Source organism: Phycodurus eques, chromosome 16, assembly GCF_024500275.1.
Source record: "Phycodurus eques isolate BA_2022a chromosome 16, UOR_Pequ_1.1, whole genome shotgun sequence".
NCBI lineage: Eukaryota > Metazoa > Chordata > Actinopteri > Syngnathiformes > Syngnathidae > Phycodurus > Phycodurus eques.
Window position 1 is genome coordinate 14,572,373 of NC_084540.1, and position 27,928 is coordinate 14,600,300.

Consider the following 27,928-nt stretch of genomic DNA (forward strand, 5'->3'; position numbering starts at 1 on the left):
AAAAAAAAAAAAAAAAAAAAAAATCTGTTACTGCTTTAAAATTAACAATCATGTAAACTCATAGCACTGCATTATCCACAATAGTCTGTTTTGATAAAAAGTTACATTCGGAAGCAAGGTAGGCTCTGTTACAAAGCAAATAAATATTGGAATGGTAAAAACACAAAATAATGCCATCATTTCAAAGGACGAAGAGCAGACTTGGCCTGACCTTTTCAGACATCAAAACAATTCTTGCAAGCATTTTACAGTCATCATCACATACTTCGAAATTTGAGAGATGGATATGAAACAATGCCCAAAGCAGACATACAACAATAATTCCCCTACAGAGGGAATGCGGCACATTAGTCTCTTTCGTGATGTGTGCATTTCCACTATAAGGTGCCACATTCAAATATTACATTTGGCGAAAAAGTCCGATTCAAGTTGATTTGACACAAACAAGCACTCCTTTTAGTTATTCAAGACTGTTTCATTAGATTATTAAATTCCTTTTCACGCTCTTCCTTCAGCCATCATTTGGTTATTGGGATGACACCTTGCTACACCTTATTTTGCACGCAGAGCAGTGGTGTGTACTGTTTGTTTGGCCAAGCAAATAATCTATCATCTATCAGAATAAAGTGCCTGTGAAACAGGAACAGCAAGCACCAAGATTGTGGCACTTTTCCTCTTGCCCAAAAGAAAATGTACGCTGGTTAACTAATAAGTCCACTACCCAAACAGCCCACATGTAAATCCATGAGCAAATAAAATAAAAAAGAAAACTAAAATGGAGTAATCAACAGCCTTACTCTACAACGACAGTGAATAAAAAGAACATTTAACATCAGAGAGTTGACATTTTGTGCACCACTGCTGCGCTTCTAACTTGGAATCTAACTTAACTGCAGTATTAATGACCTTTATATCTCAGGAGACGTTTTGTGAGTATATTCCAATTTAGAAGATATATTTCATGGTGACACACAGCCTAGATGGTGTGATTTATTGTAGGACAATTTTCACAAAGCAGTACAATTTGGTCCTAACCTACTGTCAAAAGTGGTGCCAAAATCTGTTATATACCAAATTTGGTACGCTTCCACAGGGTATCAATTGCAGCATTAGTTAAAAGGTGGAGTTCAGGGGTTCCCAAACTGTTTGTTTGGTTTTTTCTCTCTGAAGACCCCCCAATAATCCTTATGTCAATTAAACATACTGTAACTACCTGGTGTACCCTTAGATGCAATGGGAATTATTTTGAATTTAAACATCCATCCATCCATTATCTGAGCCGCTTATCCCCACAAGGGTCGCGGGCGTGCTGCAGCCTATCCCAGCTATCATCGGGCAGGAGGCGGGGTACACCCTGAACTGGTTGCCAGCCAATCGCAGGGCACATATAAACAAACCACCATTCACACTCACATTCAGACCTACGGGCAATTTAGAGTCTCCAGTTAATGCATGTTTTTGGGATGTGGGAGGAAACCGGAGTGCCTGGAGAAAACCCACGCAGGCACGGGGAGAACATGCAAACTCCACACAGGCGGGGCTCGGGATTGAACCCCGGTCCTCAGAACTGTGAGGCAGAACCTCTAACCAGTCGTCCACCGTGCCGCCACAAAATTTTAACATTTCAATCTAATTATTCTTATTTACAAGATTAGTCAGTGGATTTAACACCACTTAATGTAGAGTATTTAAATATTTATTCATCGTTGGTAGCTATAGGCTGCGTGCCAAGTGACTGATGACACAATCATATGAGAACTTTAAACCGCCTCAGAGCTAATGTAGGGAGGAGTGAAGGGTTTATTATGTTTGTTTTATTGGCATGCCGGTCCTCATTATGCAGGTTTGTACTTTTTACAAACTGATATAATAATTTATTGCAATTTATTTCATGGACCCCAAGCTACGGCTCACCAAGCACAGTTTGAGAACCCCTAAGCTAAATGCACTACTGTCAGTGGACTGAGTTGTAAAGACACACACACACACACACACACACACACACCTGAGCTCTCACACAGAGATTTGTGGTATACAAATGTCAAAAGTCTTAACATGTATAATATGAAATAATAGGTCAGATCAAACAAGAAGTTCCTTCTCCCTTTCTTTCCATGTCTGCAGGAACGTCTTGCGCGTCCTCCAGCGTGACGTCCACAGTTGACCTCATCAAAACGTCCAACCCTGTCATAGCTGTGTGCAACAGCGTTTCCAACCTGCAGCCCCAACGAAGGGAGTTCTTGGACGTATTGCTTAACTTAGTGAACGTCCATACTGATTTTAGGAATAAACTGTACAAAAAAATACTGATAAAAAATAATTGTTGTTGTTTGTTTTTTTTTTTTTTTTTTTTTTTTTTTTTTTTTTACAAAGTAGTGAATGACTCAAGAATGCTATCCAATTAAAAAACTTGAAGTTGCGCATGCGGGCTGTGGTGTGGTAGAAGGGCAATGGATGTCGGGACAGTGGCGTTTTCTCAATCAAGAGAGGTCGCCACCTGCCAGACGATGAGGTGACTTCGCTCAGCCTTGGTCGGCGCCGACTGCTGGCCCGACGTCGGCTCGGACGTGCCGTCCAGCTCTCCGCTTTCGTCACCTGAGGTGTCAGATGGCCAGTGAGACAAAAAAGTTGGGATCCACGCACATGCAGCGGGGTGGGAGGAAGATTCTTTAAAACAGTGCCTGTCACCTTCCAACCCGCATTTTTCTATGCTCGGTAAGTTGCGACCCACTTTTATAGAAGTTAAGAACAATAAAGAACATGTATTGTTTGAAAATAACCTTATTTGTAATCATTTTTAACACATCATTACACATGGACTGTGGTAGTAGGTAATATTGCATGATTCCTTCTGTGACTGGCTCCAAGTCAGCCCTTTGATCATCCAGAAGCTCCAAAATGATATAGCTGAATAGGCGATATGTTGTGATAAATTTAGTTTCTGGCATTTAAAAACTGTTTACACGAGCGGAAAAGATCTGTTCTCCCCGTCGCCTCTCATTTTGCCACCGCCTCCTCCTCACCACATAAACGCAGTCATTAATGCAGGCATTTAAAGACGCAAAATCGCCCACTGCATTTCACCTCAGGTTTGATAAATCACATTACGTGTGCTGAAGGAAATCAATTTGCATACACTCCTCTCAAATCGCACAAAATGAACTGGGCTGCAATGTTGGCCGTTTCGCAGACACTATCCTGAGTGAGCCCGGTCAGTCGATGAGCTGCTGCATCTGTTTGCGTGAGCAACCAAGTTTGCCTCCGTTTTAGCTTGCGCAAACCTTGAGTAAATTAGCCCCTAAGTGTCTTATCCTGGCCAATGCCAAGGTGTCTGATTAAGTTTGGTTTCAGGCGGATTAATGCTTTGGAAAGCATTTTTTTTGCACCGAGAGTAACAAAACGATCACAGAGACTATTCTCCAAGCGCTACCCTTGACATCAAGCCAAAAAAAAAAAATCCTACTGAGTTCAATGTTTCATACTATAATTTACAACTGAAAAACATTGTGCTTACCCATTCTGAAGTCAATGTAGCCCTCTCCTCCACTCATCACCAGGTACGTTTTGGGCTCCGACGCGGCTGTGTCTGAGGATTCAGACGGAGGATCATCAGAGCCCGAATCGGCACTTCCAGGAGGTGGCATAGCCTGACCTGTGAAGAATAAAAGACAAATAAGGAACGCTCAGATGATCATGATAAGAAATGAGGGAGAAGCTCACTGGAGACTTCAGACGTAGAACTGCATCTCTATTTAAAATCCACGAAGGAAGCAGTATCAAAACCTCTACAATTAAGTCCCGCCATATCACACGTCATCATTCACAACCCTGCTCCATGACTGATTTTTAAGCAATTGTGTTTTTACAGTTGGTACAGTATCAGTACCATGTTGTGCCGCAACATGGTGTGTAGCACTGCAGTCTCCTGAAAGAAATGCAGCATCATTAACAGCAAGAAGAGGACACCCCTTCAGAGTATTACAGTACCAGGTTTTGACGTTTTAATATCCGTTGTTCCCACAGAGAGAATATATGCATGCGAGTGGAGTTGGATGCTCTGTTTGTGATAAAGTAGCTGTTGTTGAAGGTTTATAATTACCGTAAATAAGCTAATTTACATTAGCCGGTCTACGGCGTTTCATATTATGTTAGCAATGAGCTAACAGACTTTTGTTAGACCAAATTGTATGATTTAGTTGAACATTTTAGTGGTTAAATACACAATGTCCTATGTCGGTTTTACAGTAAACTACAACTGAACGTGAGAAAAAAAGCAGCTTGAAGCAAGCCAGCTTCTATTTTTGGGAGAACTATGTGAGTGAGAAAGGTGCTAGGTGCTAAGAAATACGTTAGAAAGTGTGTTTCAATAAGTTTAAGTGTGTTTTAATAAGTAAAATGTGTTAAAAGCTGGGGGGTGGTACAACTATATAAAACAATAATATTTTGTAAAGTCTCTTTTATTGTGGCTCTGGAATTTAGACATGCAACAATGAATCGATTCATCAACAGCGAATCAAATTAATCGACAACTATTTTGATAATCCTTTAGAGATGTTCTTTAACCTTTTCAAATTCTCAGAATTTCAGCCTCTTAAAGCCACCAAATATTCTTGCATTTCTGATCTTTACGAAAGCGAACTGATTATCTTTGTGTTTAACCAAAATAAGACATTTGCAAACACCTGCTTTTACTTTGTTTGATCAAGATTTTTGCCCATTTTCTTATCAACATGTTTGCCTATCTTCTAACATTACAGACTAAACCAGAAACCAGGTAATATTCAGTTTATGTTTTTCTGCATTGTCAGTTTTAAATAATGTCCTGTTTTTAAATAAAGGGATGGAATTTAAAAGATGTTTTTTTTGATCGATTTATCCATTCATCTAAAAAAAGAATACACAGATTCATCAATTTTTTTAATTATTGATAGTTGCAGCCCGACTGTAATATATTCCCCACAATAAACAGGGGTTCACTGTATTCTGTTTATAAAGGCAAGATTTAATACAGCTTTTGTACTGGATCTCATTGATTGAGCAGACAATGTGTGTCCAGATTGTGCCACTGACAAGTGTCACATGCTGTAATTAAATTTGTCCAGTCTTCTCAGCACTTGAAACTCACCTGGCACAGTAACAAAGAATTTGACAGCATCTCGATGTCCATGGAAACAGAGCTGGGCGTGGGCCATGGAGCAGTACGGCACGAAGCTAGCTGGCAGGGCGCCCTCTGCACCGTCGTCACTATAAACCCGTACAGCACCGCCAGGCCAATTTGGCACCGTTGCTGAAGTCTTGTTGGCTGCAGGATTAGAGAATACTTGTTAAACTACGTATTATTGATCTATCTTACCCCAAAAGTGGATGACGGGGAAAACGTGTGACGCACAAAATTCAAGACACCGGAACAAACATGTTTTTTTGCTTTGCACAGTGAAATGTTGCTCGTGTTGTTTTTAGACAAACATCCAGAGGATTCTGAATTTGACGGTTGAACGCACAGTGTGTCTGCAAACCCAGTATCCATGGCAACCCAGTCATCTTGTATGCAAGGAGCCTCGGCAGCAACAATTGTTGCATTTAGAGCAGCCCGACACAGGATGTATGCTTAGTGTGTCGTTCACTTTGTTTTAAAGGAGAGAAGTAAATGAGACTGCATCACATGCGGGGACAGGAGCAGAACATAATGCAATATGTGTTCAGTTGTTTCCATCATTTAATCTACACAATGTACGTTTCAATGGTAAGAGAATGTGAGTGACATTCTTTACCTTCAGACAGCGGGATGGAAATTATGACGCCATTTCCAGTCCCCACCCAGAGTCGGCTGCAGGACACCACCAAAGCTGTGATTCTCACAAAAGAGAAACCCAGTTTACCAGTGCCTGAAAAGTAAATCGACATTTTACTTATATTATTTCCAATGGGTGGGGGAACTTTGTTTGATTACCAGGGAAGGTGAGGGGTAGTTATACCGAGCATCTTGCTGACATAGGGCTCGATGTCCACGTCCTGGAGGTGCTGGAAGGTGTGCGCATGAAACAATCGAAGTGTGGAATCCAGTCGGATGGACACCCAGATGCCATCTCCAACCCAGGCCAGCTGTCGAACCTGACTCTCCTTGCGTGGGTGCGCGTCGAACGACTTCTACTCAACCGTTGCGAATCCAAATGTGACATTTGCAGTTATTTATGTGACATGCTTTTTTCCGACAATGAATATGCAGTGTCACGTTACCTCTATCCTCATGGCTTTGGGCTGGATGACATAGATCTTGTTCCTGTAGCCACACCACACCTTGTCGTGGACTATGGTCATGCAGCGGATTGAGTGGTGGGGTCGTCCCAGATCCAACAGGTGGTAGTTGGTAAGGTCCCACTGCCCATCTGCATGGGACATTCAAAATGCAGGCTAATGATCCACTAGATACGGTCTTAAATAAATGACCATGATCAAAATGGTGACAGATTCAACTCAAAATTTCATATAAAAACAGACTCACCAATGCCTCTGTGAAAAATTGCTAATGTTCCATCTGCCAGTGCTACCAGGACTCTGCCTTTAACATGCCTATATCAAATGAAGACACCTTTTATACGTTTAAAACCCAATACTGTTTTTATATTACACTTAGAAAACATTTGGTTGTATCCTGTACGTATGTGTGTGCAGCTGTATACTTACACAATGCTGAGGATGGAGTCTTTAAGTTTGATGGCATGAAGACACTTCCTCCATCGCGCCACGGACGAGTGGACATACAGACTGGAGGAAGACAAGAAAGTTCAGATTCTCGTATGGTACAGCAACTAGGGATTCTTTGGCATCAGTTAACATTTAGCACCCTCTACTGGATGTGAGGTTTCTGCTCACCATCCATTCTGAGCTCCCAGCCACATGGTGGGGAGGTCACTGCTGATCCTCTTGACTTCCAGAGCTGAGGGGTCAGAGTCTTCTGGCAAGGACGTCACAGAGCCGCTGGATCACAAAGAGCAGAGAAATCATTAAAACAGTGGAGATAGATTTTGTGTCCAGGATAAGGCAATTTTCTATTCCAATCTCATCTATTTCTAATACTTGTAAAAAATACCTTTTACATTTTTTAGTTTTGGGGGGGCAGAAGGTCATTTTGTAAGGAATTGACCATAAGAATTTGAGATAAAAGGGACCTGTGTATAGATAGGATCCTGATTGTGCATGTTTAGGTATGAGGTGCATTTCTAAATGTAAACATTCAAGGATTGCTCTTTTTCCATTTTGACACCATAGTTGCAGAAGCCCTGCTCCAGAATAGATCCGTCACCTTTGTACGTAGGTAGGTGAGGTCTCATCAGGCCTAACCCCCAGTGGGTCAGTGAAAACATGCTCTGTGTAGATTCCAGGCTGATTTTGCTCAGGTCCATGGTCCTCCTCTCCTTCTTCGCTCCCGCCAGCATTTGCCTCTGTCGCCTCTGTCGCCTCTTCAGCAGTGGGAACTTCCGCTCGGCTTGTCTGCCTGGACAGCTCAGCTGTGGACACTGAGTATATTATTATTTGTACATTTGGAATAATGTCACACGACCCCTTATATGCAGTTATGACCCTAAAGACTGTAATTGCAAAGTACCAGAGCCAGGGACGGCGCTGTGTTCCGCTGGCTGGTCGAGGCCACCTATGCTGGCTGTCTGGGGGATGGCGGTGGTCCCCTCAGCTGCCAGGGTACCATCGCTGCCTGTTGAGCCCACACTGGCCACGCTGCCGGCCAGTGAGACCACGTCACCCTGGTTTGCATCCATGTCTTGAGGTACTTCCTCACCGGCTGGATAATCGGACTCTGACACACCTGAAAATGAATGTTGACAATGTTCACAGTGCTGAGTGACTTATTTATTTAAAAAAAAACATATGGCTATAGACAAGTACAGTGGTGCCTTGAAATACAAGTGCATTTATTTAACACTTTAACTAGACCATCATGATGCCCGAAGCTCTTTACAGATGCTCACCCATTCACGCACGCATTCATACACCAATGGACGGCTGCTGCCATGAAAGGCATATTGTTTTAAATACACAAGGTGTGATTCTCTTTGTTTTATGTTTAGTTTTACAGGTAATTTCAACTGGGAGTGGCAAAAAAAAAACAGCTTGAAGGCGCTTTTTTTAAGAATTGTTCACTAATTTTATCAACCCAAGTGCTACTTGTTGTGAAGGGTGTTGAATCACTGCCACCATACAGCGCTTATATCAAGTCTAAGCTCGCAAGTCAAACCAAGAAAAGAAAAAAAAAAACATTGTCGCATGACAGCTCTTATCTCCAAAAACTTGTAAATCAAGTCACCCGTATAGCAAGTAATCCACTAGGTATACCCACGTGTTTATGATATATTATTCATATATACTGTAAAGGTTGTTCAACAGAGCAATCAAGTTGTAATCATAAAGGTATTAAGTGTCTAGTGTTTTTCAAAAACGTTGTCGTCATCACCAGTACTGAACTAGTAGTACTTTGTACGAGGAAGAAAAATCCATATCGGTTTTGCCCACAATAAAAAAACAGAAATAAACACTAAGAAACTAAGATCTACCTGGCACACTGGCAATGCAAACGACGTGGGTGTTGCAGGCATAGAAGCTGTCAACAAGGTCAGACGGTTGAGCAGCATCCACCACAAAGACCTTGGTGGAGGAGTGGGTGCTGGTGCACACCCACACCCGACTAGACAATTCATCCTGAAGGATCAACTCGTCAACTTTCTCCTGATCCTGACAGGGTAGAGAAAAAAATTATTATAGGAATTTATTGGACCTACCGGGAGGGAAACACAAACACTGTTGAGAGGAACTAATCTTTAAATCCTCACTCTGACCTTGTTTTCTTGTTCCAAATGGTCCAGGCTACTCTGAGATCCCTTCATCTGCTTTGCAAGCTCAGAGGGGTGTGACGTCCTCCCCCCAAAGAGGTTGACGCCAGCAGCACACCAAAGCTGGGGGGCGGAGGGGAATGTGCTCATACATCAGCACAGTTTTACATATTTTAGTTTGGGTGTTCTGATATATTCACCTTCAAAGAAGCATCTTTCTGTTCCAAAGGTCTCAAATACACGGGCACAGGCAGGTTAATTTTGTTCTCCGTTTGTCCACCATTTGGCCCCTGTCACAGTGTAACATAAAAGTTGAAGGACACATGCAGTTGAAATTAAATAAACAGCATCTTCACAACACAATCACATGAAACATTACCAACAGCACAGATTTGCAATTAGACAACACCTTCTTATTGAGTTCCCTTTCATCCCTGTTGACATCCTACCTTGAACTTGCTTGGCAGACTCCAGCCATGTGCAGTGACTCGACCATCCTCTTTCTGCATGTGAGCTTTCACCTGTCTGTACTGGGCTCGCTTCTGCTCTTTGCGTGACGGTGAACTGCACTGGTCTTTTCTATATTATTGGGAAAGGGCTCAGATGTATTTCAGTATTCATGGGAGTGGAAGAAACCTTAAGAAGCTACACTTCTACAAAACTGTACAGCTCAGTCCAGCATGCCACATCACATGACAGCATTGTAAAAATAAAGAAACTTCTTATTTTAGTATCCTTCACAACTGAAAGAGCAAAAACTGTGTGAAATGAAAAGTATTGTTTTGTGGGGAAACGGGCCAAAATAATTGTCACAAAAATGGCCAGAGTGCATTACTTACTCTTCATTGAGGAAGTCGAATGTTTTGGACTTCTCTGTGGGGAACTGGGAGAATGTGCTGCTTCGCTTCACCATGCTGCCTGGAGTGTTGTATTTTACGTGGGACTGGGGCTCCATCTTCTTTATGGCAGGGGTACTGGAGGAGGAGCTAAAAAGTCTGCTGAAGCTGCAGGCAGGGAAGTCACACAGCCAAGAGGGAAATGGAGCCACCAAGAGTGAAGAGTGCAGGAAAGAGCAACAGGGTGTCACCCAACAACCAAACAGCCACCAGTGATCATTGTCAATGTACTACAGCAAAGCATGCTGGGAGTATGAGACAACCATTGATAAACAATAACAAATGTGAACTTAGATTTTGTTGTTACTGAAACCAAGTACATAATTGATCATTTCAGAGACCTATTTTAAAACACGTCAAGTATATATAATATATTATTATTACACACACACACATTTTTAACTCTCTGCCATAATTTCTACAATCCGTATAAAAACAAAAGCCAAATTATTCAGGACACTGAGCAGGCATGACGTTGGCTCATGCGGCCAAACTTTATATATACTAGACTTTACGCCGATCTGATCGGTGTTATCGGTATCGGTCGATGATTAGCAATTTATGCTGATCGGCTGATCGGCTTTCATGTCATAAATCGCCGATCCGATCAATGACGTCATTGATAGGCTCCGCGTCTTCGTTGCGTATGAATCCAAAAGCTAGTTTATTTTTAGCCTTGTCACGTGTCTTGTTGCGCAGTACTGCAACTATCTGACGGCCAATAAAGTTTTTTCAATCTTGTGGTTGAAAAAACACGTCGTCGGTGTGGGACTATTTTGCGGTGTCTCAGACAAACAACACGTAAATTACTTGCAGTCTGGGCGCAACTCAAGTACGTCGTGGGGAACATCATCTAAATGCTTCAACACAACAAATTTGATTGGGCACATGAAGAATGTACGAGGAGCATGCCGCGTTCAAGCAATGCAGCGTGGTGGGGGGGGAAGTGTCAGACGGACTCAAACTCTGGACAACACCCGTCCATATAGCTGGGACTGAGAAATGTTTGACTAAGTCATTATTAAGCACAGTATTTATTAAAGTTTAATTGCAATAAAGTAATTTAATTGCAGTAAGTTTGCACCCATTATTTCTGTCATGTAATGTTGATTTGACCTAAACTTATGTCAGTGGCCAATCCTTGAATGCCCCCTAGAGGTCATTGGTGTTTTAACTTTGTAATTTGAGCTGGGACGGTGGGCTCCAGCACGCCCGCAACCCTTGTGAGGATAAGCTGTACAGAAAATGGATGGATGGATGGATACAGTATACAGTACACAAGTATATACAATAAATGAACAAGTCATGTAAATAGACACATCGCTCCATCTTATGATCGGATCGGTGATCGGTTATCGTTTTCTTTTTAAACTTGATCAAGGATCGGCCCCAAAAATCCTGATCGTATGAAGCCTAATATATACACATTGTAGCATCACTAATAATTCATGTCAATTAACACTGTGCTTCCTAATAACTCACTTTTAATTGCCCTGGCCTCTTTTATGAGAAAAAAACAACTCTGCAGTTAAAAAAAAATATATATAATTAAAAAAATATATAAGAATATGTAATTCTTACATGAATACCACCCATCCATTAATTTTCCCTTATCGCTTATCCTCACTAGGGTCGTGGGCGTGCTGGAGCCTATCTCAGCTGACTCTGGGCGAGAGGCCGGGTACACCCTGAACTGGTCGCCAGCCAATCACATAAACAAACAGCCACTCACAGTCACACCTACAGGCAGTTTAGAGTTTTCAATTAACCTATCATGCATTTTTGGGGAGATGTGGAAGGAAACCAGAGTAACTTGAGAAAAACCCACACAGGCACGGGGAGAACATCCAAACTCCACAGAGGGGGAGGCCGGATTTGAACCTGGGTCCTCAGAACTGTGAGGCAGATGTGCTCACCAGTCGGATACCGTGCCACACATAAATACCAGGATAAATCAATTTGCAGCAGAAGAAGACTATCTAATATTGTAGCACAACATACTGTAGCTCACTCAAATCATTTCCCATACATGGAGTGTTTAAAGTTCTCTCCTTTGAGTAAACAGAGTAGGAAAAACACCAAAATGGAAAATAGCAGGCAGGAGATAGGACAAACCAGGGGATAAGGAATGCAATGTGAGCAGTTTCTCATGGAAAAACTGATGGAGTTGCATAACGAGACAATATTGTGGATGATGACGCATCAAAGTTAGTAACAAGGGGGCAGTTCTGTTTCAAAAGGTAGGCAGGGGACACTTTAGGTTTGACTGGGAGATTATGTACCGAACCACTTTTACCTAATGCTGCCAATTCAAAAGCATATCCCGAAAAAGATAGGAGAAAAATGTAGTCCAGTAATTGCAGAGAAAAAAGGACTAAAAAATGGAATTGCTGTGTAAAGTCAATACAGTAAATTGACTCACAACTGCCAGATGCTGGATTTCTTCTTCTCTGTAAGAGCAGGATTTTCCCTAGAGGCCCTGAAGAGGACAAAACATTATCACCTTTGAGTATGAGCATGTAAAAGGAGGAGAACCATCTTCAATAGTTTATTATGCAATCGTCAAACTTCTTTGTTTTGTCCTTACAGCACTCGTCTCCCTACCGGATCATCTCTGTCCACCGCACAGCTTCCTGTAGCTCCATCAGTCTCTCTTTGTACTGGTTCCTTTCCATCAACACTCGGGCCATTTCCACCCTGGTGAAGCGTTTCCTCTGGGCTGTAGGTACGTCGCTCTGTGGCAGCAATTACAACCGCATACGAGCGTTTAGAGATGCTTTAATGTCTTAAGTCCAAGCTTTATCTTCACAACGGACCAACAAAAGTGTCGACACAAACACATCACTCACATCTTCCTCTTCTTTTGTTTTCTGTAGCACCTCCTCCATCTCGAGTCGCGCTCTGTAAATCATCATTAAAATTTGAGAAGGATGAACTATATGAACAGCAAATGTAACTGGTTAGGTTGTCGTAAAAAAGTCTGACAATCATAAATGCCGCTTGCGGGGGCTTACTTTTTGAGTTCCTCCTCCAACTCTCGGTTTTTGTCCTCCATCTTTGTCTTGGCCTGCTGCACGGCCTCCAGCTCGCCCTGAAGCATCTCCTTCTCACACGTCAGCTCATCCACTTTCAATATCAAGTCTTTATTCACCACGTTCAGGGCATTCCTGCAGCAGACAGTTATAGTCGACAAATGGTTTCAGCAGAGCACAGGACTGAATCAGTAATTGGGCTTCAAACAGAACAAGACACATGGTCTCAGCTAACAACTGTACAACATATTATAATGTTTTAATTAAGAACTTACTTTCTCTCAAGCAGTTGGGAGTTCTCCTGGATGAGATTTTCCACCTCCCGGCCCATACCTGACAAAAAGAACGGGGCACGTTTGAATTGTATTTCTTTTACACAATTTCACAGCAAGCTCAGTTACTATTCTAGCACTACATATTCAAAGAAAACACATTAAGACTAAAAAATAATTGCCATTTGTCATTATAAGCTTTCACATAACTAGAAGCAGCAAACACACAAGCTCGCACACACAGCACGCATCACATGACTGGCAGGTAAAGGATGGATAGAGCAGGTGAGGTCTTACCAATCAAACTAAGGTCTGAGAAAACCATGCAATCCCAGCCAGGCGGAAAGAATAAGGAGAGAGGGGAAAAAAAGAAATGCAGATATTGTGTGAGACACTGGAATGATTGAAATGATGACGTTTAGCTGTTGAGTCCACAAGCAAATATAAATATATGCTGCTGGGTCTGTATATGGCTACTTTACATTTGGATCAGTACAGCAATCAGAGGGAAGGAACAAAAATTAAAAGATTTTGAAGCTGTAAAAAGAAAAGTTAGACCATCTTTTTATGATTCATCACTATAAAAAGTGATTCAAAGGAAACCGAACACTTCCATGCATCGAACTAAACGTCAGATTGGCTTGAATAAGTCAATCAAAATTTGACAGCCGAGAAGCGCTAAACCTAAGACAGCTGCTGTATGAAATACATACATAATAATGAGTACAACACTGTGAGCTGCTGCTGTGGTGCATATGCAGAAGGTGAGGTTTGAGGACAGAACAAATACAATGGTTGGCTAGGGAAAGGTTTCGAGGTTATACACACCCGAGTACTCCACTGGGATTATGGACAAAAGCAGGGGGATGAGACATGGAGGAAAAAGAGAGGTGACGTTAACACAGGGAGACGGCTAACTGTGCTACTAACTCCTGGACCAATGCCAGCGGTGAAAAAAAACTGCAGCAAACAGCAGGTGCTGCTGTGAATTTCAAACTAATTGTACAATTGCGATATTAGCTCAGCTAAGTCATGTTATAATGTGGAAATATTGGAGGTTTTTCTAGTAAGTAAACCTGTACAATCTATTAACAATATTACAAAGTCTGCCTTTAAAAATATAATAGTACGTTTTGAAAGGTACCTAACAATGTTTATAAATAATGCAGCGGGATTTGGTCGGGTAAAAATTCATGGCATCATAGATGGATGTGTTTTTTGGCTATTATTTTTAAGATTGATTCTACAAGCACAATGACATACAACATAAGTGAACACTTGGCCTTTATTTTTTTACATTTATGACACACCTTTATTGTATTCAGTTTGATTGTACCTACTGAAGTACCTGGTGAGAGAACACAGCTGCAATATTCAAATGAATATTAATAAAATGTTGTACTGTCCCATCCCATTACAACTTTTTATATATGTGTGTGTGTGTGTATAACATTCTATGTAAATGTGTATACAACATTCTGCTTCCATGATTAAAAAAAAATGTCTGCATGAGCAAGAGACGACAAACAGTGTAGATGCTCAAATTCTTTATGTAAAAATGAATATTTCATATAATTAATTTACCGTAATTTGCACGCAATTACACTTAAGCACAGTCTGACAAGTTTACAGCAACACAATGTCAAAGCTTCCTACCAATCAGCATCAAGTTGTAACTCACCCAGCAGGTCGGCACCTTCATCCACATCCCCGATGAGCCCTGTGCCTGCAGACGACAGCTCTTCAAACAGAGAGTCTGTGTTGCGGTCAAACGCCATATTCTCAATCCCTTTGGTCGGAGTACTAGGAAAATTATCAAAGAAGGAAGAGAATTTTTGCTGTCCGATAAAAATGTTTTTCAGTGAATCTGAATTGGATGTTGTTTGTACTACCTGCATCCCTTGTAGCCAGTCAGATCCATGTCCAGCTCAGGTGTGGACTCAATTATGTCCTGCACGTCTGAGCTGTCTTCATTATCAGGTAACCCTAAACGAGTCACAATTCATAAAAAGATAAACCTACATTGGTAACTGTGTAAAAATTTAAAAGAACAATTTTGTCACAAAGAAAAGGTATTTTACCAACTGATACAGATCTGGTCCCTGGTGCAGCTTGCACCTCTGTGCTCTTACTGTTCCCATCTTCCCTCCCAACTTCTGAGGCAGTAGTGGACATCGGAGTGGCCGACTTAGAGCCAGTGAAGTCCGACATCTCATCCTGTAAAGGCGGGAATTTTATTAACGCCAAATTAAGAAGATATCGCCAAATGGCACGGTCGAGATGACCCACGAGCATCTCAGATGTACCAGTTCCTAAAACAAGACGCTCTAATAGACAGAAACTATTAACGCACTAGACACTACAGTGGAAAAGAAAAGACAATGTTATGAAGTGCATAACATGCAGCACAAGACACAAACACACATTTTTTTATCTTGTTATTTGGTGGAGCAGCAATTATGTCAAAATAACATTTGTGGAAGGATATGGGATGGGTCTCGGGAAAACTAAAACTTTAATGTTATGGTATGTAGCTAGAGGATCCACATCAGGACTGTTTAACTCTGGTGAAGATCTGCTTGCTACTGAGTACCAATCTGGTTTTGATAACGGCTTGGGATGGCTATTTGCAACTGGTTGAACTTGACTGCTGATAATGACATCGACTGATGAGGGAACAAGCCCAATAAAATGTTTAAATGTGAGAAATGATTTGAAAATGATTTGTCTGTTTGTTAAAAGGAAGACCATTGGAACCACATTAAGGAAGGTTTACATTATGCACCCGGCGGCCACGGCAATCACATTTCACGGCCTCTTGGACAAAACGAGACAGATAAGATACCGCATGGGCCAGGATGAGCAAACATGAGGTGCCGCGACTGCCGTGGATGGCGGCCCAGGTTTTTAAACTGTCCAAAAACAATTGCCACGGCAGTCACGGTGCGGTGCTTGTCGGCCGTAGTAAAACGAGGCGAACACCAAAGAAGGTGACAGTGCGAAATAGGCGGCAACAAAACTTGGGAGGTGGTCCGAAATGGGACAGGAAGCATATGTACCTCCCCGGCATCTCGGGGGCCTTTCCAGTTGTGTCATATTCAACCACATTTGGTGACACTTTGTCCCATTTTGCCACAGTTCTCACCAAGGTTGGGTGTCTGGTAGCCGTCACATTTATCACTGCGCATCCCGGCGTGAGACGGTTTATAGGCCCAATGCGATACGGCCCGTTGCATTTTACTACAGTCTGACACGGCGCACACGATCTGGGAGGAGGTAGGCCGGGCCCAGCGGAAGAGCTTCTTTCAAGTTTGCTATGGCCACAAACATGCTCCAAAGCTGCTCGGCATCTACAGTTCATCTATGGAAAGTCTAGAAGATGAAAAATTTGAGGGACACTATCAGAACGGGAACCTACTGGCATTCGTGGTAGACTAGATCTGTTCTAGGCCTCCAAGACTCAGCAGCCACTTCGCCCGACGGCCCATCACTCATAACATGATAGACCGTGTGAAAACCTAGGAAGAGTTGAATAGGGAGGAAAAAAAATTGCCCAAATCCCAGGCCGCACTACATTTCTTGCGCTGCCGAGGCCACCGGGAACATAATGTAAACCAAGCATGAGACAACACCACAAAGGACTTAAAATCACAATGTTTTTAAAGAGGAAAGGTTCAGTCATATGAAAGACGTAAGAGATGATTTACAGGATCACAAGTGTAAAACGGCTTCCAGCGGGAGTACTTAAATTGCAACATAAGCCAGAGTAAAGCCTTCTGTTGATTATGTAAACTTCGGTTATTGAGGTCAATAGAGCAGAAAAAACATTCAGTTTTTACACTACTTAAAAGACAAAACACAACCAAGGTATACTCAGTTCAGCACACAGCACAAACAAAGACACACAAGATCCAAAACAGCATATATCCACCACTAAAATGAGTATAATAGGAGTAGTTATATACCACTAATATTATACACAACCTTCAAAAAATAAATTAAGCTTTTCTATTTTCAAATTAGTGATGTCATTACTGACTAACCTGCAAAAACAAAGCAAAATACAAAAAGGCAAAAATAAATGCAGTAAATGAACATGCAACTTTAGTTGAAATGAAGAAACAAATCGCACCCAGATGCAACCACATTGTTCTCGACTTTGTCAGATAAACAATTTGCATATTTCCAATGCCAAATTTCCCAGCCAAACGCACAACGTGTTTGCATGGGGCACAATCGAGAACATTTGATCCGTGAAGCGATGCTGCCTAAAAGCACAAAGAGTCTACGATTAGCCAACACGCACACACACAAAGTGGCGCCCGCAGAAGATGCGGGGCGTGTCTCCGCTACCCACCACCCGACATTCATTCAACTACCTTGCAGTCGTCAGCCAGTGAACTCCCCCAAGTAGAGTCTCGCGCACTCTTACCCCCCCTTTCCTTTGGGGGGCTGGCAAAGTCCTGCTGCTTGGGGGGAGAGTAAGATTGAAGCTCAATGTGTGCGTTCAGCAGAAATGCAAACACCCCAAAGCAAGTTTGCATGTCTGTCAAGTGAAAGAGCGCGTTTTTGCTGCAAGTACAAGGCAGAATAGGCATACAGTGGCGCCTTGACTTATGACTTTAATTTGTTGCGTGACCATGCTCATAACTCAAATCACTTGTATCGCAAATCAACTTTTCCCAGTGAAATGAATGGAAATGTTATCAATCTGCTCCAGACCCATCAAAAAAGCACCACCATTTTTGTTTTATTTTTAAGACAGAAAAAGATCACTTCATTTTTAAATATACATAAAAACATAATAATAGATAATGTAAATAAATATTTATGGAAGGAAATTAAGCTGAAAGTCAAACACACAAGTTGGTATATTTGTATGTTGTGCCTTTAAATGGGGTGGCTTCAGGACACTGGGAGAACAAAAGGGATATAAGTAAATCAAGGGACTGTTTCCGTACCATTGGTACAAATGTCACATATTGTCAGCTCAAAAAATTATATTCCTAAAATTGCACTTTTATTGAATTTTGTCACTTAAAAATGGTGGATTTGAAATTTAAAAAAAAAAACATGACTATCATATATTTTTGGCATTAAAATGTGATTGAGTTTAAATAATTACAAAGCCTACTAATTTGTTTACAAATTTTAATTCAAACAAAAGGTCATTTCTGACAAATGTCTATATTTTTAGTTTCACATTAAATTGTGTAAGTTTCCTTTGTCCCATGTATCAGGCAAATATGACCAAACAGGTTTTAAATGAACTTACAGGTCTTTATGTAACCCATATTGTTATCGTTAATAACATCTCAATTGTCCAGCAGCATAATCTCTCTGTCATAACAACTTAATATATCCTTGTTGAAGTATCAGAACTTGTCTGCATATCAAAGCTCACTGTGGTTCAAAAGGCCAAGGCGCAACAAGGAGTGTACTGCTGCGCTGATTACATAAGGGACTATTATATTCCGGCGAGTATGCCTCTCCATCAGTGGTTGGCTGCCAGCCATATAGAGGCATAACTCCCATCATGCACTGCAACAGAGCGGATGTCCCAGTTGTAATGAAAATGCAGAAGAATGGGATGAAATAACCTTGCCCCAACTCCTAACAGTTCATTTAGGGCATCTCCCAGACTGAAAATGACATTTGCGCATCACTGTGCTTTATTCACTCATGAGACTGCTTTGCATATTCATGGACGCTTTCAAAAAGGATGTCTGAAAATAGAGAGGTCTTTGTCAGGAGCCTACTAAAACACATGAGCATGCGCACGTCTTATCAAAGGCTCTCTATTTTTTAGGTGACCCAAAGCCAAACCTCTACAAGAAGAGGAATAGCCGGAATGTGTTGTACGCACAGCCGTGCGGGTATGGAATCAATTGACTTCAATATAAGGTTTGTTCTCGGAGTACAAATGGCTGCGGAAATGTGTGCATGTCATCCATGGCACCCACCTGGAGGCTGCTGGTGGACCGAGTTTGTGAGTTTGCATCGGTGAACCTCCAGGCCTCTGCGCTTGGTGTCACTGCACGGGTCTGGGAATCCGGAATTAGCAAAGACCCACCGCCGGATGTTGGAAAGATACCCAAAGAAAGAGGACGCTCTCTCCTGCAGAGAAGTGGAGGAGAAGAGGGGCTTTCCTTATCAGGCCAAGTGGCAGGATGTTTGATATAAACACATTCTGATTAAAAAAAAATAGATAAAACTGAATTGTGAGTGAACATAAAAACGCTTACTTACCGGACTCGGCCGATACCGCTCGGCTCCGACGTCTCACCAGTCTGCTGCATTTTGATCCGCTCAACATGCTCCATATAATTATGGATCATCTGAAAGGGTCAGAGCAAACGACACAGAAATCAAGTTAGGAATGCCATTGAAAGATGTTTTTTTTTTCTATTTTCCCCCATCCTCCTTCCTTTCCCACTTACTGTACCTCTGTGTGCCTCTGATGGAGGGAGTTGTATTCCTTCTTGAGGTCCACCTCTCGCTCTTCTAACCTTCCGACTACAAAAAGGACATAAACCTTGTTAGCCTACTTGGATCATGGATGACAGTGCATCCGTAAAGTATTGACATCATTTAAATTTTTCCACATTTTGTTATGGTAAAACCTTATTCCAAAATTGAATACAAAACACAAACTTCTGACGATGGTAACATGAAAATCCAACCAGATGGCGCTTGAGCACTACTACAAAGACGAATGAGCGAAACTGATGAATATAGGTGTGCCAAGCTTGTAGCATCATTTCCAAAAAGAGGGTAGAATTGCTCCAAAGGTGCAACAAAGTACTGAGCAAAGGCTGTAAATACTTTCAGTGTGTACATGTGATTCCTTAGTTTTTAATTTTAATTAAATTAGCACAAAATATATATATATATATATATATATATATATATATATATAGGCGGACGGTAGCCGACTGGTTAGAGCGTCTGCCTCACAGTTCTGAGGACCGGGGTTCAATACCCAGCCCCGCCTGTGTGGAGTTTGCATGTTCTCCCCGTGCCTGCGTGGGTTTTCTCCGGGCACTCCGGTTTCCTCCCACATCCCAAAAACATGCATGGTAGGTTAATTGACAACTCTAAATTGCCCGTAGGTGTGAATGTGAGTGCGAATGGTTGTTTGTTTGTATGTGCCCTGCGATTGGCTGGCAACCAGTTCAGGGTGTCCCCCGCCTCCTGCCCGATGATAGCTGGGATAGGCTCCAGTACGCCCGCGACCCTAGTGAGGAGAAGCGGCTCAGGAAATGGATGGATGGATGGATGGATGGATATATATATATATATATTCCACCATTGATATTATGTTCTCCCCATTGTGTGTGGGTTTTCTCCATGTATTCTGGCTTCCTCCGACATTCCAAAACCATGCATCTTGGGTTAATTGAAGACTCTAACTTGTCCTAAATTGTCCTTGTCTTAAGGTGTGAACGTGAGTGTGATTGGTTGTTTGTCTATACAGTACAGTATGTGCCCTGCGATTGGCTGGCAACCAGTCCAGGATTTACAATGCCTCTTGCCCAAAGTCAGCTGGAATAGGCTCCCGCTCACCTGCAACCCTTATGAGGATAAGCGGTACAGAAAATGGACAGATGAATAAAACGTGGAAATAGTGAAGTGCTGTGAATACCTTCCGAGTGCATTGTTTTCTGTACAATCCCACTCAAGTAGTGACACCTGCTTTAATAGATGCCATTTCCCAATTAAGATCTGAGTGTGTCATCCACTTGAAAAAATAAATATACCACAACCACCTCAAATAGACTCCTCATTTTATCCTTAAGGGAAAAAAATAGGTGATGGCATGAGCTAGGTTATTCTCTTAACTATGGCATTTCCATCATGGTAGACAGCTTTACACAGCACACACTGCTTGTAGAGCAGACATGGCATCTGTAAAGCTGACGTTTACGGTGGTGTTTAAAGAGAAAGTGCTGCAGTATGCAATGAACATTGCCTTCAGAGTGACAGAGGTGGTAATACAATAATAAACATATACATTTATTCTAACACAATATATTGTAATATATATTATCTGAATTACATATCCTTATTTAGCTGTGAAAATTCTAAAATGTTTTGTAATATTATAAAAATACATGGATTTTCTTTGTGTTGATCCTCTTCAAAAAAAAAGTGACAAAAATTACCTAATCCAATAAGCGCATGCCAGATTTACCCAAAGCTTTATGGAGATGGGCTGCATAACGAAACCTGTTAGTAGGACAGCATTAAGCATGACACAGCAGAGTTAATTTTGTGCTGCTATCATGACTCATCAAATTCAAGGAGACCCATCATGGATTGAAGAGCTACATACAAAGGAGAGGGTCTGTATGAAATCATTTGGTGTGTATGCAAATACATGGTGAAGTATTTATGAGAGGAGATAACGCATCTCAGAGGCACTCGCTTCATCTTGAGCTGTGATTGTTGAGAGAGATTCAAGCAACAGCTATGACTCAGCAATTAAAATGGATACATTGTTGCTGTATTATAAATCATTTACCACCTTTCACTTACAGAAGCAAAGGGGCCATTTCTGTTTTATTTCTAAGAGCAAACTTAACACTGAGTTACTGTCTATTGGTCTACAAGTACCTCATCTAACTCAAATTTGCCATACAGGAAAGGAGGCTTTCATTTTCCTCGCGATGTGAATCAAGGGTGTGAGAACACTTTCCTTAATCCACCAACAAGAAAGGCAGTGAACGATTCTGTCATGCATTAGGATAGGAATAACATAAATCTTATAATCCAATTACACTGGCTCCTCGAAATGTGCAAGAAAGTCGGTGTCTGTGTGTGTGTGTGTGTGTGTGTGTGTGTGTGTGTGTGCTTCTATGGGCGTCTGTGTGCTCACGTGTAAAAATGAGGAATAGCTATTTCTTTAAAATATAAATTATTGGTGTTAATTATACCAAATAAAGAATTATGTCGTGAATTCAATAAAAAGAAGGCATTTGTGCATCTGAGTGCGCATACTGGTGCTTACTCTGGTCAGTGTGGTTCTTGATCTTGAGTTCAAGTTGCCGTGAGTGGGACTCCATTCTGTCCACATGGTTCTGCAGGTCCTTTTTCTCCTGCTCGTGCGTGTCCTCAAACTCAATGAACTTCTACTCACAGACACAGACAGGCAGCAGGATTAGACTCCATGCAACGCATCAGGTGACTCATTTTTGAACTTCTGGTGACCAGTTTCTCTTTGTTAACAAGTGGTCCCACAATAATAGCCAAATTGTATGAGCATGTAAGAAAGCACTATATCCCACTTGAACTGGACTACTCACGCTGAAAAAAATTTAGCTACACCACCCTCAACACTCACAGCATGTGTGCCAGACATATACTGCACTAAATGTTATAATTACCTACTATTTCAACACGAGTGGGCTAAGAAAAAAAAATCCAAGAAATCATAATTGTCGGTTTACAACTATTTTCTTTGCTTTTGCAAAAATCCTACTCATATCTTATGGAAACAGACTTGCGTGCGTCACACATCTTGCAGAATACATGTTGCAGGGTGCAAGGCATTTTACACATTTACAAATGGAAAATAACCACAAGATTATGTCAACATTTTATGTTGTTTGCTGATAAGCGATATACAGTAAGTGGCGAGAGGTTTTTTTTTGTTTTTTTTTTTTGTTTTTTTTTTTAATAACCCCAATCACATTTTCTAGAACAGATTAAACATTAAAGACTTCTAGTAAAAGACAACAAATGAATCAGCACTTGGGCCAAAGTGCAATGATCAGAAACTGAGATTTATTTGTCAAAAAAGCTGACTTTGTATGACTATTTCTTCCACTTCCAAAATAAATAAGAAAACCAGGCAAACGTTGATTATTTGTACTATCTGTGCCTGCTAAGTGACACCAGATGGACCTGAATTGACAAATGAAATCGATACCAAGTTACAGAACAGGAAGTGAAAGATTTAAATACAGTAAGTGAATACATAGCTGGAAGTGTCATTCTTAACAGATAAAATGTGACCACACTCCCACAATATTGGTCCGTCCACCACACCACTATTTAAAAATTCAAGACAGAAAAAGTTGTGATGAGGGGGATGTTCCCTTTCTGTTGCTTCTGTACAAAAAAATCACATGACCTGGAAGTAATATCCTGCCTCTCCAAACTACGGTTGTAGTCATTGGACCCCCGCACCCTCCTTTTCCTCTTCCGTTACAATGCCATGTGTCACATATGCAGATGTACTGTATTTCAATATTGACTGCTCAAGCTGCACTTTTAAACAACGGTGACCATGTCTGGCTGTCACACTGCTTCAGTGCCATTGTTGCTCTGGTTCAAAAGCCCCGAGTCAAAACGTTAGCTGTGGCAGAAGGTCTGAGTCTCACTATATCACTTGTCATGTGGGGAAGTGAGCCAGCAGGAGCGTATTCTCACATTCGAGCCAAAGCACAAGATTTCTGAATGATCAGAAAACTGTCCCTGTACGACCGGAGTCAGAGTTTGGTCCGCATGTCCGGCAGTAAGTCGGACTCGTTTCTGGTGAGGGTTGGACTCCGCCAAGGCTGCCCTTTGTCAGCGATTCTGTTCATAACTTTTATGGACAGAATTTCTAGGCGCAGCCGAGGCGTAGAGGGGGTCCGCTTTGGTGGCCTTAGTATTGCATCTCTGCTTTTTGCAGATGATGGGGTTCTGTTGGCTACATCAAGCCGTGACCTCCAACTCTCACTGGAGCAGTTCGCAGCTGAGTGTGAAGCGGCTGGGATGAGAATCAGCACCTCCAAATCTGAGACCATGGACCTCAGTCGGAAAAGGGTGGCGTGCCCTCTCCGGATCGGGGATGAGATCCTGCCCCAAGTGGAGGAGTTCAAGTATCTTGGGGTCTTGTTCACGAGCGAGGGAAGAATGGAACAGGAGATCGACAGGCGGATCGGTGCAGCGTCCGCAGTGATGCGGACTTTGTATCGATCCGTTGTGGTAAAGAAGGAGCTAAGCCGAAAGGCGAAGCTCTCGATTTACCGGTCGATCTACCTTCCTACCCTCACCTATGGTCACGAGCTGTGGGTCGTGACCGAAAGAACAAGATCGCGGATACAAGCAGCCGAAATGAGTTTCCTCCACAGGGTGTCCGGGCTCTCCCTTAGAGATAGGGTGAGAAGCTCGGTCATCCGGGAGGGGCTCAGAGTAGAGCCGCTGCTACTCCACATCGAGAGGAGCCAGATGAGGTGGCTGGGGCATCTGATTCGGATGCCTCCCGGACATTTTTCTATGGTGGACATTCCTTCACATCCTCTCCACTTGACTCTGCAGCTGCAGAGTGAAGCTCTTTCGCCAGCAGACTTATTCAGCTTCGCTGCAGGAAACAACAGTTTCGAGGAACATCTTTTAAACCGCAAACTATTCACGTGCCTGCGTGGGTTTTCTCCGGGCACTCCGGTTTCCTCCCACATCCCAAAAACATGCATTAATTGGAGACTCTAAATTGCCCGTAGGCATGACAGTGAGTGTGAATGGTTCTTTGTTTCTATGTGCCCTGCGATTGGCTGTCAACCAGTTCAGGGTGTACCCCGCCTCCTGCCCGATGACAGCTGGGATAGGCTCCAGCACGCCCGCGACCCTAGTGAGGAGAAGCGGCTCAGAAAATGGATGGATGGATATTAACATACATCCCTGACTATACACTGTTTATACTATTATACATATTATTCAAGCCTCTTAATTTGTACTCATTGTTGAAATATGACTTCAGTTTGCATGTGTGTAATGTCATACATACATACTTTGTATATTAACAGTTTTTTCATACACTACTTTATACAGAATACAGTGGTTGCATCATAATTCATCAATATGTAATTACATATCACTGTTAATAGTGTACTCCCTCTTTGCACGAACTGTATACATACTGCTGTAGCATAAATGGGCATTACTTACCACAGACTAACAGACAAGACCTTAATCTTCTGTCTCATTCTTCCTAATTAGATTGGATTTATTTTAATTCCTCTCAAATGCTCCTCTCGTATTAGTTTTTTTCACATTGTTGGTTGCTCATACCATCCATCCATCCATCCATCCATTTTCTGAGCCGCTTCTCCTCACTAGGGTCGCGGGCGTGCTGGAGCCTATCCCAGCTATCATCGGCAGGAGGCGGGGTACACCCTGTACTGGTTGCCAGCCAATCGCAGGGCACATATAAACATACAACCAACACCTACAGGCAATTTAGAGTCTCCAATTAATGCATGTTTTGGGGATGTGGGAGGAAACCGGAGTGCCCGGAGAAAACCCACGCAAGGACAGGGAGAACATGCAAACTCCACACAGGCGGGGCCGGGATTTGAACCCTGGTCCTCAGAACTGTGAGGTTGACGCTCTAACCAGTCGGCCACCGTGCCGCCGGTTGCTCATACATTAGTGCATATTTGTAAATATTGCTGCTGTGACAATGTAATTTACGTCACAGGAGGAATAAAGTATCTCACTAAAAAGAAAAAAATAGCTACAGTATTTACAGAATATCGAAGTTGCTTCAAATTATCCATCCATCCATCCATTTTCTGAGCCGCTTCTCCTCACTAGGGTCGCAGGCGTGCTGGAGCCTACCCCAGCTGTCATCGGGCAGGAGGCGGGGGACACCCTGAACTGGTTGCCAGCCAATCGCAGGGCACATACAAACAAACAACCATTCGCACTCACATTCACACCTACGGGCAATTTAGAGTCTCCAATTAATGCATGTTTTTAGGAAGGAAATAACTCGTACATACACTTGCTTCAAATTAATGTAGGAAAAAAGTTTCACAGCTTGTTAGGTATCAGGAGAAATAAAGCAAAAGCTAAACTTTATTTGAATAATGTCATTGGCATATGTTTCTATGATTCTGAAAATGTGGTGCCACTAGTGGTACGTGGACACTCTCTAATATACGTGAAAGAATCACAGAATTTAATACAAATAAAATGTACAACATTTAAACATGCAATACAATCAAACATATTAGACTGATGCCTGTAGCTGTGCATACATCCTCTTCAGACTTTTGTTTAATCCAGCACAGTATTTTATTTTTGTTTTTTTGCTTTTCCTATATTTAGTAATGCATTATATTTGAAATACTGTGCAAGTGCATCTGTTGTATTTAACTTTACATTGTACAGTGTATTTGGCGCGCTAAGCATTTGTCGAGGTGTTACTGAAGGTGTGAAAGGTTTGAGAAACAGCCGCTTTATCTAATCAGCCAAGTGGGGGATCGATTCGAATGGGAAAGTTGATTTTGGTGAGGTTCTTACATGGCCGTATCGCCTTGCCCTAATTCAAATAACACTGAATGGAAGTTGACTTATCAGCCTCTTTGCCACCCTTGGGTGCAACTCATAAGTGGGGGTCCTCTCAGTGATGGCCTAAAGTGCTGAGTCACAGCAGTCCAGGTCTCACAGGGGGGCTCTGACGTGGTGCGTTCACTGACTTACTTGAACGTGAGAAGCGATTAACAGGTGCATTTGTTGGACGCGTGGTTATATTATTGTGGAGAAGTGCCACGCGACGCACACTTTATATAGTGAGCACGTTAGCACTGTGACATTAGCATGACACTGTTTTGTTTACATGTGCGAACATTGCAAGCAAGTGAGCTTGATGCCAGTCAAGTGCATTTCATGGCACAAGCTAACGAAGGCTAGCAGAGTATTTTTTTTGCTGTGTTTTGTTTTTTGTTTTTTTTCTCGAATTTGTGTCTCCGTTACTCCTTGTTGCTGCTCACCTCCTCTGCGTGTTTCCTCAGCGCTTTCTCGCGCTCGTACTGGGTGATGAGCTGCTCGTTGTCCTCTTTGAGCAGCTCCAGCTCCACTTCGTGCTCCTGGTTCTCCGCGAACACCGAGTCGAGGTTTTCGAGGACGGCCACCACCAGCGGCATGAGCTCCTTCACCACGTCCTCGTCGTACTTCCCGATGAGCCTCTCGAACTCGCGGTAGATGGAGTTAGCCAGGCCCGATACCCGCTCAGACATCATCGCTGATGTCCCCGGGTCGTCCTGGTACACAACTCCGTCTTCCAGCTCCATCTTTTTGTTGTTTTTGTTTAGTCCTCTCCGTTTTATCCAAAACAGGAATGTTTGTTATGTCAGTTTTCCCAGCCACTATGAACACATTTACCCGCTTCTTGGAATAAGTGGACACGCCGAGAACATTACTCGACCGGACCAGACCGGACCCGTTACGATGCAGGAGACGACGTGGAGCTCTTCCTCTTTTTTTTCCTTTTTTTCCCCTCTTTTCCCATGGTGCCTTCAGAAGCTACTCCAGAAGCTCCGCTTTTCCAAAACCCAAAAAGGGAACAAACGAACCGCATACGCTATAGGCCGTATGCAAACGCTGGAAACATCAGATCATCTGCCTACAAAATGATACATTACTTTTAGTTTCGTTTAGGTGTCACTTATTAGAAATAGGTGTGACTCATATTGGAATTATGTAGCATTTTGAGAATGGAACATTTTAGGAGTCGAGCGCTATATCCGAAAAAAAATGGGTTCTACTCCTTAAATATATTTATATTTTTCAAATTTGCTTATACGTATGGTCGTTTACGTTGCGCATGCTATTTTCTGAGGTCAGTGAATGCACCATTAAAACAACTGAGTTGTTGACGAGATCACGCAATGACGTCACGGCAATGTCAGTAATAGACTTATCTCAATTATACATATATTCTTTGTTATTTATTTGAAGTCTGGCAATGTATATTAGTTTATTTAAATTCTGACATAATGTTTTTTCTTTACGATGATGTAACTGAACTGGAATGTCCGTTTGTTTGGCTAATTTTTGGTGTGTTTTACATTCATTGTAATACTGACAAAATATGTTGTGTTGTCAACATGAAG

At 42.1% G+C, this 27,928-nt stretch overlaps 1 protein-coding gene across 5 annotated transcripts; it reads right to left on the bottom strand.

The window, feature by feature from the left end:
• spag9a (sperm associated antigen 9a) lies at positions 1–27,456 on the bottom strand. 5 transcript variants are annotated; one of them, XM_061699920.1, is made up of 31 exons: positions 26,807–27,456; positions 22,054–22,174; positions 19,489–19,559; positions 19,293–19,381; positions 19,007–19,160; positions 17,423–17,509; positions 15,125–15,260; positions 14,936–15,029; positions 14,725–14,846; positions 13,341–13,355; positions 13,047–13,104; positions 12,754–12,906; positions 12,589–12,640; positions 12,344–12,474; positions 12,162–12,218; positions 9,683–9,847; positions 9,293–9,422; positions 9,044–9,133; positions 8,850–8,966; positions 8,568–8,745; positions 7,607–7,822; positions 7,304–7,508; positions 6,874–6,978; positions 6,685–6,765; positions 6,503–6,570; positions 6,238–6,386; positions 5,976–6,147; positions 5,772–5,885; positions 5,126–5,302; positions 3,515–3,652; positions 1–2,595 (listed from the first exon to the last, which is right to left on the bottom strand). In XM_061699920.1, exons 1-31 carry the CDS (start codon positions 27,104–27,106, stop codon positions 2,477–2,479), a joined length of 3,864 nt encoding a protein of 1,287 aa, XP_061555904.1. In that variant the 5' UTR covers positions 27,107–27,456; the 3' UTR covers positions 1–2,476. The 5 variants fall into 5 exon arrangements, with proteins under 5 accessions (XP_061555904.1, XP_061555902.1, XP_061555903.1 ...); XM_061699918.1 differs by having other exon boundaries at positions 7,304–7,517; XM_061699919.1 differs by lacking the exon at positions 13,341–13,355 and adding an exon at positions 13,872–13,883 and having other exon boundaries at positions 7,304–7,517.
• Between the last annotated feature and the right edge of the window lie 472 nt (positions 27,457–27,928).